Source organism: Natator depressus, chromosome 2 (genome assembly GCF_965152275.1).
Source record: "Natator depressus isolate rNatDep1 chromosome 2, rNatDep2.hap1, whole genome shotgun sequence".
Classification (NCBI taxonomy): domain Eukaryota; kingdom Metazoa; phylum Chordata; order Testudines; family Cheloniidae; genus Natator; species Natator depressus.
In genome coordinates, this window is record NC_134235.1 from 63,017,567 (window position 1) to 63,030,054 (window position 12,488).

General features: G+C 36.4%; 1 protein-coding gene across 10 annotated transcripts in view; it reads left to right on the forward strand.

Moving 5' to 3' along the window:
- Nucleotides 1–12,488, forward strand: part of ASPH (aspartate beta-hydroxylase) — a 190,038-nt gene that overhangs the window by 126,620 nt on the left and 50,930 nt on the right. For all 10 annotated transcript variants that reach the window (XM_074944321.1, XM_074944317.1, XM_074944318.1 and 7 more), the window contains 2 exons: nt 6,433–6,515; nt 12,268–12,354. In XM_074944321.1, coding sequence (XP_074800422.1) covers nt 6,433–6,515; nt 12,268–12,354 — 170 coding nt within the window. The remainder of the gene's footprint in view (nt 1–6,432; nt 6,516–12,267; nt 12,355–12,488) is intronic.

A 12,488-nucleotide genomic window follows, 5' to 3' on the forward strand; every position in this document is an offset into this window, starting at 1 on the left:
TCTATTAAAACCCAAACGATACAATGTTTCTTCACATAAAAAGGTAGGAGTAACACAACCCTCCCTACAATAACCTTGCAACCTCTACCCACGATTTCCTTTTGGGTTGTGACCCCCACTGTTACAACACTGTGAAATTTCAAATGTAAACATCTGAAACCATAAAACTGACTATTTTTAAAATCTTCTGACCATGAAATTGGTAGGGCCCTACCCATTGTTTAGCAATGGAAATGGAATTGTGAGAGACAATGGAGATTGTTTTATGTCACCAACTCTTAGTAGTTCTGTGCCATTGAGTAACAAACCTGTTCCTATATCCAGGATTGTAATTAAACACACCTCATACCATTCTTGCAAGACCAAAGCGTGATATATAAATACATAATTATTATTTTAGTATCTGAGCAGAGATGAAATGTAAATCTCCTAAGTGGTCATATCACTCTGCATTTATTTAGGGACGTTCTCCCCCCCCCCCCCCCAAACCAGATTTGTTAGCTTTTCTGTAATGTCTAATTTAACAGATGTGACCTCATCTGTTAAAGGATTATTACACTAGAAGGAAGTTATGTATAATTTATTAAAATACCCCTGCAGGAAGACTACAGGCTACATTTAATACACTGGAATACTTGATGGTTGCATTGAAAGCTCCCAGATGAACCCTACAGCATCTCAGTAAAACGGGCAGATGAAAATGATTGCCCTTTATGTAATGTTTACTGTGTCGTATTAGTTAGTGCCTCACAGCTGAATAATATTTATGTTAACAGTTCATTTTCAGCTTTGCATATTGGCCTCCTGCTGGTATAGAGTTGATGTGTAATTTTAAGGGGGATCAAAATGATAGTATTTTGATTGAAACAGAGGAAAGGTTCTTCCAACCTGAGAAAAGAACAGGAGTACTTGTGGTGCCTTAGAGACTAACAAATTTATTTGGGCATAAGCTTTCGTGAGCTACAGCTCACTTCATTGGATGCATGCAGTGGAAAAAAAAAACTGAGAAAGAGACTCAGTATATCATATCTATCCAATTTACAGTGCTGGGGTTTTTTCTCACTGTCACTTCTGTGCCGTTGTTTGCTATATGCCTGATATCTCCCTCCCTTCTCATATCTATGTGAACAGCACTGTCCTCAACTCAATGGGATATACTTCCTGTGTGGGGCAGTCTGCCCTTTTCCCCCAAGGAAACTAACCATTCCCATCCTCAACAGAAGTGAGAAGGACGAGACCCAAAATACAAAATAGCTCCTGTATATGTTAACAGATACCCTAGCCACGAGACCATGTAACTTTCCTTCGTATCTTATGGCAGTCAGCTTCTCTGCAGTTAGCTAGTCTTTCACTTAGATCCTGATTCATGCGTTAAGAACTGAGAATTAAATTCTGAGAAGTCACAAATGTGTAAAGTTTTTCTATGTACAGAGTTCCAGTGTGAAGAACTTTGTTAAATTTGGCTGAATACCAAAAATAACTCCATTAAAAAAGTACAGTAGTATTTAAAATCAAGTCATATATTTGGAATCAATAATAATAATAATTAATAATAAAGTCTAACAGGTTTTCTCACCAAAAGAACTCTGTCATGAAAGTACTGAGCTCAAGGCACATCTTTTGGTTGTTCATTTGCCATAAACCTTTCTGGTTAGCAGGTTTAATCCTGAAGATAAAGAGAGGCAGCATGATCCATTTGGAATCAGGAGACCTGATTTCTGTTGGTGGTTCACCCACGGGCTTGCTGAATTGGGCAATTCACTTGATCTTTGTGGCTCTTCTTCCTTTACAATCCTTTGAGAGTTTAGATTGTAAGCTCTTTGTGGCAGGGGCTGTCTCTTTCCAGGTGTATTATAGTATTTAACACCATGGTTTTAATCTCAGTTGGGGTCTTGAGATGCTACCATAAGGCTAGAAGTGGAGAAAGCCTTTGAAAATTCTGTCCTGTAAAACACACACTAATTCTGTGCATTCAAGCATTCCCAACTGTTTTGGGAGCAATCATGACTATATGGCTCATGAGACAATCCAAAGATACATTAGATGGGTAGGAAGGAGGAGAAGGATATAAGCTTTCTTGCTTCAGGGCCTCTATTAATCACTAGCTGATGGGCAGATGTCTTATGGCCCCGGTTTTCATAATTGTTCTTTACTAGGTTTCTGCCACCATCTCTATAGCATATTGTGCTGGTCACTGCTGGAGGCAGGATACTGGACTGGATGGTCCACCAATCTGATAGGGAATAACAATTGTACTGGTTCTGTTGGGTTCAAAATATATGAATGTTTCAATCAAGACTTTATCATAGTTAAAACACTACTTTACTTTACATATGAAAATACACCAAACCTGTTCCTCTCCTCTCATAGATCAATACAAAAGAGAGACATAGCAAAACAGAATATCAGCTTAGGCCACAAAGTAAAATGAAGATCTATTAAATCTTCCATTGGGAAATGAAATGTAATTCATACTGTGTTATCTGTGTTAAAAAGCATTGCATTTTTCACTCAAAATATCCCCCTATTCACTAGCGTAGTTCATATTGCACTGTGCATTTGGATAGTGCAATTTGAGAGTGGCTGTTTCCATATTATGTAAAACACTCATAGGATCAATTTGATTCTATCATCATTGCCTTCTTGAGGTGCTTTCTTCTGTACTCATCTACAAATGCTGACTTTCAAAGGATGAGATACAAAGAGACAATAAAATGTTTAGGAAAGCAAAAACAATCTGTTAATGAGGTGAGATTCTTTTGAATTTTATTCTCCATCCTATTTGTTAGTAAATACTAAGTAGGAGCAAAATCTTTTTAGATTTTGTATAGCTTTTCCCCATCTTACAAAGCAGTTTTTGAAATCCAGTTAGTCACTGTGTTGTATCAGGGATCAATAGGGCTAAAATAATGATGATGATAAATTTGTGCTTCTATAGTATTTTTCATCTAAGCATCCCAAAGCGCTTCCTATACTGAAAGTTTCACAGCAGCCCTGTAAGAAGGGTAAGAGATACTTTACACAACGTTTAAATATCACCATCTCTGAAATGAAATTTGGCATTTGTTTAACAGTTCACAGCAATGCTACACAACAGTTTATAAAGAAACTAGAAAAGAATACTCTCTCCATTTGAAACTTCAGGAGGAACTGAGATCTGGAAGCTATAATTACTAGAATTAAAATTTCGCCAAGACACAAGAGTGTTATACCAAAAATGCCAAAGAATCTTTAATGACCAAAAGTGGTCAGGAGTAGAAGTGGACAAAACATTTTTGGTTAATGGCGTATTCACCAAAAAAATGCAGATTTGGTCGACCCAAACTATTCACAAATTTGTTTTAAGTTCACTAAATGGTTACAACTGAACTAAAAATATCAACATGTTTCAGAAATGTCTAAATAGAATGTTTTGTTTCAACCCAACTTGAAAATGTTCATTTTGATTTGGTTATTTTGACAAAAGCAAAACAGCTGGGTGGAGGCAGCTGCCTCCTTAGCCCAATCATTGGGAACCTTGCCGGGGATGTGGGAGGATTGGGATCAGGTTCCCCCTCTGCCTAATGTGGAGAAGGGATTGGAACATGGGTGTCTCACTTTGCAGGAAAGTGCCTTAACCACTGGACTATGGGATATTCTGATGTGGATCTTTCTCAATCTGTCCTCTTGCATCTGATCCACTTTTTATAAATAATAAAACTGTCATTGGAGCATAGATTTGATGTTGGTAGAGAGCGAGAGAGAGCAGACTCTGGGCTCTCATTGCAAGTGCTGCCTGGGAATAGGGAGACAGGCCAGAAGCTGGGAGGCCTGCATAGCAGGAGGAGACTCGGGAACAAAAGGGAGGCCCAAGGGTGTGCTCTGTGGTCACATACAAGGGACAGGGAGCTGGGAAAGACCCAGGAGTGTCTTGAGAGTTTTGTTAAGCCCTGGGTGGATGGACATTGTTTGTTGTATTGTTTCATTTGAGCTTCTGAACTCTAGTAAGGGGCTCTGGCCCTCCAGTCTGAGGGACAGTTGAGGCAAACAAAGATCCTGGAGTCATGAAAGATGGTGGAGCCCGAACCTTTTGAGTTATAGTATTGAACTTTATTTTGTCATTTGAGGTGTCCATTTTAATAAATTATTGTGTGATGTGGGTGTTTGTTAGCCTAAGATAATGTTGGAGAAGTATTCCTGAGGACCTCTGAGAAGGGAGAACACAGGCTGAGGGGCCAGCAGGGCCACTCCATGCCAGGAGTGAGTGCTCTGACATGGCGACAGCGTGCCATTTACATGTAGTATTAATCAAAAAGACTGTTGCTGTTCTGAACTCCGATACGGAAATGTAATATTTCTGTTTCCTCTCATTTTATTAATGGCTTTTTGTCCTGAGAGAAACAAAGAAATAATTCAATCTAATTTAAATAAAAAAAAAATGCAGATAATTATAATTTAAATAAAAGCATGGACAACTAGTAGGTTTTTGTGTCAGGGAAGATATTTGTGTTAAATGAAATGTAAGAGCAAAGATTGTTTATACGTAATCCATAATAAACTTGGAGAAAAGCAGTTATCTGCTGTTTTATCCTGTACACACCAGTAATTTTGTGTGTGCGCTCACGTTTAATATGACCAAATAGAAGATTTTTTTAGGAATAAAGAAAATAAGATAGATGACTGTCCTGGAAAGCTGTGACTCTGGAAAAGATTCAGGGTCGTGGTGGATAACTAACTGAACATGAGCTCGCAGTGTGATGCTGTGATTAAGAGGACTAATGCTATTCCATATAAAGAGGTCATCAGGGGAGGCAGTATTACCTCTGAATACAGAATTAGTGAGACCATTAATGGGATAAATACCACATCCAGTCCTGATGTGCACACTTCAAAAAGGATATTTCAAAAGGTTCAGAAAAGAGCTATAGTAATGGTTCAAATGATGGAAAACATGTTAACTGTGAGAGAGTAAAGAAACTCAATTTATTTAATAACATAAGAACATGAAGTTGCATTCCTGACCATCATGGCTAATAATCATTGATGGCTCTATCCTCCATGGACTTATCTAATTCTTTTTTGAACTCAGTTATACTTTTTGGCCTTCACAGCATCATTTGACAATGAGTTCCACAGGTTGACTGTGTATTGTGAAGAAGTACTTCCGTATGTGAGTTTTAAACCTGATGCCTATTAATTTCATTGGGTGTTATATGAAGGGATTAAAAAAAAATCCCTATTCGTTTTCCCAACACCATTCATGATTTTACAGACCTCTATCATATCCCCTTAATCGTCTCTTTTCTAAGCTAAACAGTCGGAGTCTTTTTAGTTTCTCCTCATATGGAAGCTGTTCCATACCCCAATCATTTTGTTATCCTTCTTTGCACTTTTTCCAATTCTAATATACATTTTCTGAATGGGACAACCAGAACAGCATGTAGTGTTAAAGGTGTGGGCATATCATGCCACTCTCTTATTATCTATACCTTTCCTAAGGTTTCCTAACACAGTTAGCTTTTTTGACTGCCACTGCACATTGAGCAGATGTTTTCAGAGAACTATCCATGATGACTCCAAGATCTCTTTCTTGAGTGGTAACAGCTAATTTAGATGTCGTCTGTTTTGTATGCATAGTTGGGATTATTTTTCCAGTGTGTATTACTTTGCTCTTATCAGCACTGAATTTCATCCACCATTTTGTCTCCCAGTCACCCAATTTTGTGAGATCCCTTTGTAACTCTTTACAATCAGCTTTGGACTTAACTATTTTGAGTAATTTTGTATTGTCTGCAAACTTTGCCACCTCACTATTCACTCCCTGTTTCAGATCATTTTATGAATATTTAGTTTAATAATGAGTAGGTTAAGAGGTAACTTGGTCATTGAGAGAGAATTTCTGCTAGTAGAGAAGTCTTTAAGCTAACAGACAAATGCATAATAAGATCCCATAGATAGAAGTTGAATCTAGATAAATTCAAACTCTAAATACAGTGCAAGTCTCTAACAGCGAGGGTGATTCACTGGGTTGAGATGTATTCTGCATCACAAGAAATCTTTAAATCACGATTGGATTCAAATCCCGGTGAAATATAATTTTGGTATGGGAAAATTAAGTTTTTGTAGAGTATATGTTATTTCCAGTGTGTATTTCTTGTTGCACTAATTATTTAGACTGTATCCAGTCAGAAAAGACGTTTGTACATTCAAAATGGATAATTTTATTCCCAAAAGTCCATTTTAAGTGAACAGTTATTCAATTTAAGTGCATAAATCCTGGCTTTCATATGTAAATATAGTTTTTTGCAGGCATAATGAATGCTTGCCTATTTTTTTCTGGTGTATTCTGAAACTACCTTATCATGCTGTGGTTAAAGGAAACGTCCAAACATATACTTGTGAATGTTCAGGGAAAGTCATAGTAGTTTTTGTTTTTTTTTTAAACTCTTCTAGCTAAGAAGAAACCAAAACTCTTAAACAAGTTTGATAAGACCATTAAAGCTGAACTGAATGCTGCAGAAAAGCTACGTAAAAAGGTAGGTTTGAATTCTGTTTCTCCTGGTGCGGTGAACTATGGCTACAAACAAACAGGCATCAAGATAATAGGGATAATGAATTTTATATTTGTTTCCGTTTTTCTCTAACCAGGCATTCAGCACACATTTGTGATTGTACTTCAATGTTCATTTTAGCTTGGTCATCACCTTTCATCCTTTCGGGTCATAATGTGTGTTCTTTCATGTCTGTCATAGGCACTCAGTGTTTTATAAAATTTACATCTTAACCACTTACTGAATTTTGTATTTTTTTTAAATGTTCACATCTTTGTCTCTAAGTGCATATACAAAATATTTATTTTAAAAAATTATCAGGCCCTGGTCAATGGATATATGGACATCCTATATCCACCTGTAAAAATAAATATACTCCTCTATCTCTTCAGGCAGAAACCTGAGTGAACAGACTAGTTTTTACAAATTGTCCTGAACATCAATAAATTCTGGCTCTGTCTTACTAATGGGTACACAAAGCTCCAACCTCTCTACTCACGTGTTCAAATTGAATCACTGCAACAAAAGCACACCAGCTGAGCTCAACTGTCTCTAAAGTGATTAAGGAGATAGCAAATTCTTCCAATAAATAGGATCATATAAGGACTGATAATACTACAGCTTGTTAATATAAATGCCCAACAAAACAAAAGAGATATAAATATATGCACAAGATGGAAATACCGTATGAATAACAAAATTCAGTGTTCATTATTTGTAAAACCTGGGGAAAAAAACAAACCAAAACCAAACAACCAACACTCCCCCCCCCACACACACACACAGAAAACAAACACCCATAACCTATATTGGTCATGCAGGGCATCAAATGTTAAAATGACTAAGTAGATATATCAAGTGAGAACATAAGCTATGAGTATTGGGGACTAATATATCCTAAACTGCAAAAGTATGCAATAGTTTGATGTGTAACCAGATAGCAATACTTGGGGGAAAAAATAAGGCTATTAGACCATGTCATTTTTTTCCATTAATGCAATAGTAAAGAGCTCACTAAACCAGTCTGTGTAGGAGGGAGGAATTGCAGATTTCTATTTTCCGAGATAACTCTTTTGGACACTGCTGCAATCCATTTCTTAATGTTAACTGGTAATACCAATCCAGCACCCCTCCAATACACAAGCTTAGAGAATGAAAAATAGCAACACTTAAAAATTTGAGAGAGCACTGAATATGGGGTTGCAGAACACATGCATTTTTGACAGGTAAAGAGGATGTGTTAAAGGTTGACATGGGGCTGTTTGCATCTCCAACAATCTAGCCTTAAACATTCTGGAGTCCTATAATACCTGTTTAATATCTTGGTCTAGAAGAATCACAAGTATAAAGAACTTGAAGTATCCTTCATTTTAAGCCAGATATCCTCCCAGGTTTCTGTTGTGACAATAAGGCTAAGTTTTTTCCCCTGTTTTTCTCTGAGACTGAGATTGAGAGGTAATAGCCACCTATAAGTAATTCCTACAAAGTGGCTTTTGTTTCCAAATTTCTTAACATGTTCCTAGAGGTGAGAGTTGAAAGAGACCTACTGTCCTCCATCCTTGCATGAATCCTTGAGCATAACTGCTGAAAGAAGGAACTGTGAGACTGCGGTAGCCGATATTGCATATATAATTGAAGGCCAGTCTATTGTCTTGTATTATATCTTTCATTATTGTTAATCTTTTTTCTCTTCAAATTGTTTTAAGCATAGAGCTGGCTTTGATCCTGAGGCCTGGGCTATTCTATAGTGGTACAAGAGGAGAATTAGTAAGATGAGACACTGTAATCAACATGGTGCAGGAGGCTCCATGGAGATGCAAAGATTGGATTTTTCCTTAAGTGTGTGGGTAGTCTCTTAAGGATATAAAATAAGAAAGGGAACCAAATGGCATAGCTATGCTTTTTTCAATCTCAAACCAGGCCAGTGTGGATACAGAGCTACCAGAGGGGATCCACCTTCCAAAGGGATGCATTTGGAATGGTAGATAATATAGATACAAATCCATCCAGTTGCCTAGGATTTTTTAAGAGAGTGGCAAGCAAAGTTATCTTATATAAATTGCATGAAAAGCCTATTTTTTCAAGCAAAGGAGAGACCTTGAAAGGCAATAAGCGAATGGTATAAGTCTGTCTTGTGCAGATATTCATTTTGGCTATTTTTGTTCCTCTGCAGTAAGGACAGAGGGAGGAGACACCACATGTCTACATTCTTGGAAATTTCTTTTAATACATAGGCCATATTTATAGAAACAACTTTGGGGCGATTAAGATAAATCTTAACACCTAAATAAGTTATTTCCTTGCATTTTTCAAATGGAAAATGCTGAAACTGAGAAGGATCTGTTCTCTTGGATAGATCCATTGCTTGCGATTTATTCCAGTTAATGCAAAAACCAGAGATCTTTTCAAAAATATCAACTGCATTCAATAAAGAGGGGATTGATGAGGATGTCTGATTTAAAGCTTGTTAGAATTGCTTAATATGATTATTTAAATCTATTGGTTCAAAGATGGCATTCCTGTCCTCTTGTAATAAGGAAGAAATATTGTTGGCTAGATCCAATCTAAGTCTTCTGGCAAATAGTTGACCTGCTTTATTTCCCTATTCATAATATCTTTATTTGACCCTGTTGAGTGAAAATTCAATGAATGCTGGATAAGCATTCATTATATTTATATTTGTCATTGATTAGAGAACATGGAAGGTTTTCATTATTTGGGTCAATCTTATACTTTCTCAGCAACTCATCTATTTCCTTGTCTAGAAAGTCTAGTAACTTGAGTGTTTCTCTCTCCTTTCAGAGGCATACTTTATGCATTCACCCCTTATAGTAGCGTTCAGAGCTTCCCAGAAGATGGTATCTGAGGGGGCTTCTTTCTTGTATGACGTCAGAAATAACTGTATCAACTGTAGAACAAAACTTTGCATCTTTTAGTAGCAGAGTCCACCTAGGAGATTTTAATGATGCGCAACCAGTGTCTATAATAAATATAATTGGAGCATGATTACTAAAAACACACTTGTTGTATGATGATTCTCCATTTACAATTACATTAGAAACCTATCAGTTAGCCAAGTTTTAATCCATTTAATGTGTGCCATGTTAATTTTATATCTTTCTAGTTTTTTAATCAAAATGTCATGTGGTACCAACTCAAATACCTTACAGGAGTCTAACTATATTATATCAACACATTTACTTTTATCAACCAAACTTGTAATCTCATAAAAATTTTGATTGGCATTAATTATATTAACCTCCTTTAATTCTTTATTAATAGAGTTCCATATCATCCAGTATATTGCCCAGGATGGATGTCAGATAGGATAACCTGGTAATTATAGGCCTGTTTACCCTTTTTGAATATTGGCACAACATTAGCTTTCCTCCAGTCTTCTGGAACTTCCCTGGCATTCCAAGACTTGTTGAAAATCACCATTATTGATCTAACGAGCTCCTCAGCCAGCTCTTTAAAACTCTTGGATGCAAGTTATCTGGACCTGCTGATTTAAAAATTGCTAACTTTAATAGCTGCTGTTTAACAACCTCCTGCGATACTAGTGGAACAGAAAGTGTTATCATATGATATTGCTACATTACTACAGATCACATAACTTCTGTTTTTCTCCCAATTACAGAACAGAAATATTTTTCTTTCTCTTCTGCATTATTATTATTGTACTATTTCCATCTAGTAATGGGCCAATACCATTGTTAAGATTATTTTTGTTACTAATATACTTAAAAAACTTCTCCTTATTGTTCTTAACTCTGTTGGCCATAGATTTTTCCTTGAGTCCCTTTGCTTCCCTTATCACTTTTCTACAGTTCCTGGCTTCTGATTTATGTTCATTACTTTCAATTTCCCCTTTCTTCCATTGGTGTTATATATATATAAATATATATATATATATATATATATATATATTATAAATAAATAAATAAATATAAATAAATATATTATAAATATATTATAAATAAATATAAATCATTTTTTTATAGATGCTTTCACTCTCCCGCCTAAACCAGGCCATTTTTTTTTAACCAATATGACCTTTTTCCTGAAATGTGGGATTGTGGCTTTTGAGGCATCTAGTAAATGTTCTTAAACAATCACCAATTATTCAATTTTTTTCTGATTAAATTCTTCCTCACAGCTGATTTGGCTCATAATTGTTTTCAGCTTTATGAAATTGACCTTTTAAAGCACCAGTATATATAACTGGTCTGGACTTTATTCTGTTTGCACATTATAAACGTGGTCAAGTCATGATCACTTGTACCCAAGTTACCATTAATTTTTAGTTCTGTGATCGGTTCCTCTTTATTAGACAGGGTCTAATATAGAATTTCCCTGTATTCTACTGCAACACTTTTTGAGTTAGGAAATTATAATATTTAGAAATTCCAGGTATATTTTAGTACTGTCAGCATGAGACTTCCAGCATATGTCACCCAAATTGAAGTGCCCCATGATCACTCAGCTTCTCTCCCCCTCCGCTTACCCACCAAGAAGGAGAGAAATTGGAATACTCAAGTACAATCCTATCCATCTGTGCCAGGGCCAAAGCTGAGTCAATCACATCAAAGGCTGCTGATATAAAAGAATCGGCCTGAACATCTGATCGCTGTCCATTTTTGGGAAGAAGTTTCCAGCCAGCAAAACTTCTGTGGACTCCGTCCCATACCCAGATTCAGTGTAGAGGAGGCAATTGAATCTGAAGACTCCAAATGATCCCAAAGTTCCGTTGTCATTGTCTTCTCAATGAACTTATGTAAAGATGCAGGTTAGAGACAGGGCGACAGTTAGCAAGATCCTCAACATCAGGAGATGGATTCATGAGTACCAGCCTAATGACTGCTCTTTTGGGTGAAGCTGCCACTTTGTCTTCTGTGAAGGGTTAAGGGTTAGTATATCACACTAAATAATCAACAGACTTGTTTACTGGATGTGTGGTATATACATTTCTTATTTATGCCTGAAACCACTTTGGGTTGGATCCATCTCTCTGGGTATACCAATGAAATATGTTCATTCCCTAACAGGAGCAGAAGTGAGACATCACTTCAAATGAGAGACGGTGATGTTCAGCTCATAATACAGCAGTAATTCTTATTCCTGTAATCATAATCCTTAAAACTAGATCACGTGGGACTGGATCATAGTTGTCATGTCAATCATTATATATAGTCAACCCAGAGGGGCTATTGTCTATGTGGTCATTGAAGTCGCCCATTGCAAAAAAGCCTAGATTACTTGGGCAAGGCAAAACCTTGGTCAACTCAGCTCTGCTGAAGTGAAAATTCTAGCTACAGTCAGCTATTTCTTGTACTGCATTTTAAATTCCTTGATTAACTGCTTCTGACCAAATTTACTTTTTAAGGTGTAATGTGATTTGCCTTAGTGTCTAGTGTTTTACAGTACAATTTTAATCCATCTAAGTTTTTTTTTTCAGCCATTGTAAGACCAAGCAAAACAATTGGTTTTAATCAAAAGCAGCTAATTATGTTGAGCTATATGTATTCATAAAAATGCATTTCTCTGGAATAAGCAGGCAATCTGGTCAGATAGTGTGTAAGAGGAAAAACCTCTTAATTAACCATATGAAATATTTTTCTGCTTTGTTTTATGGAATTGGTGGTAGTAGTCATATTACACCATTTATCCCTCAGGGTTCTGTAAGTGTTTTGCTACAAGATACAGAAAATATTTAGTATAAATATCTTCCTTTCAGGGAAAAGTTGAAGAAGCTGTGAAGGCCTTTGAAATATTAGTGAGCAAATATCCACAGAGTCCACGAGCAAGATATGGAAAAGCACAGGTACCAGTGAAACTGTTGTAAATGGAAAAATAATATTCAGAGGTTACCTAATAATATAGTCCTGTGTACAAAACAGACTTTCTGTATTCTATACAGTGATCCCAGTTTTTAAGTTAAAACCCCCCGCTTATCTA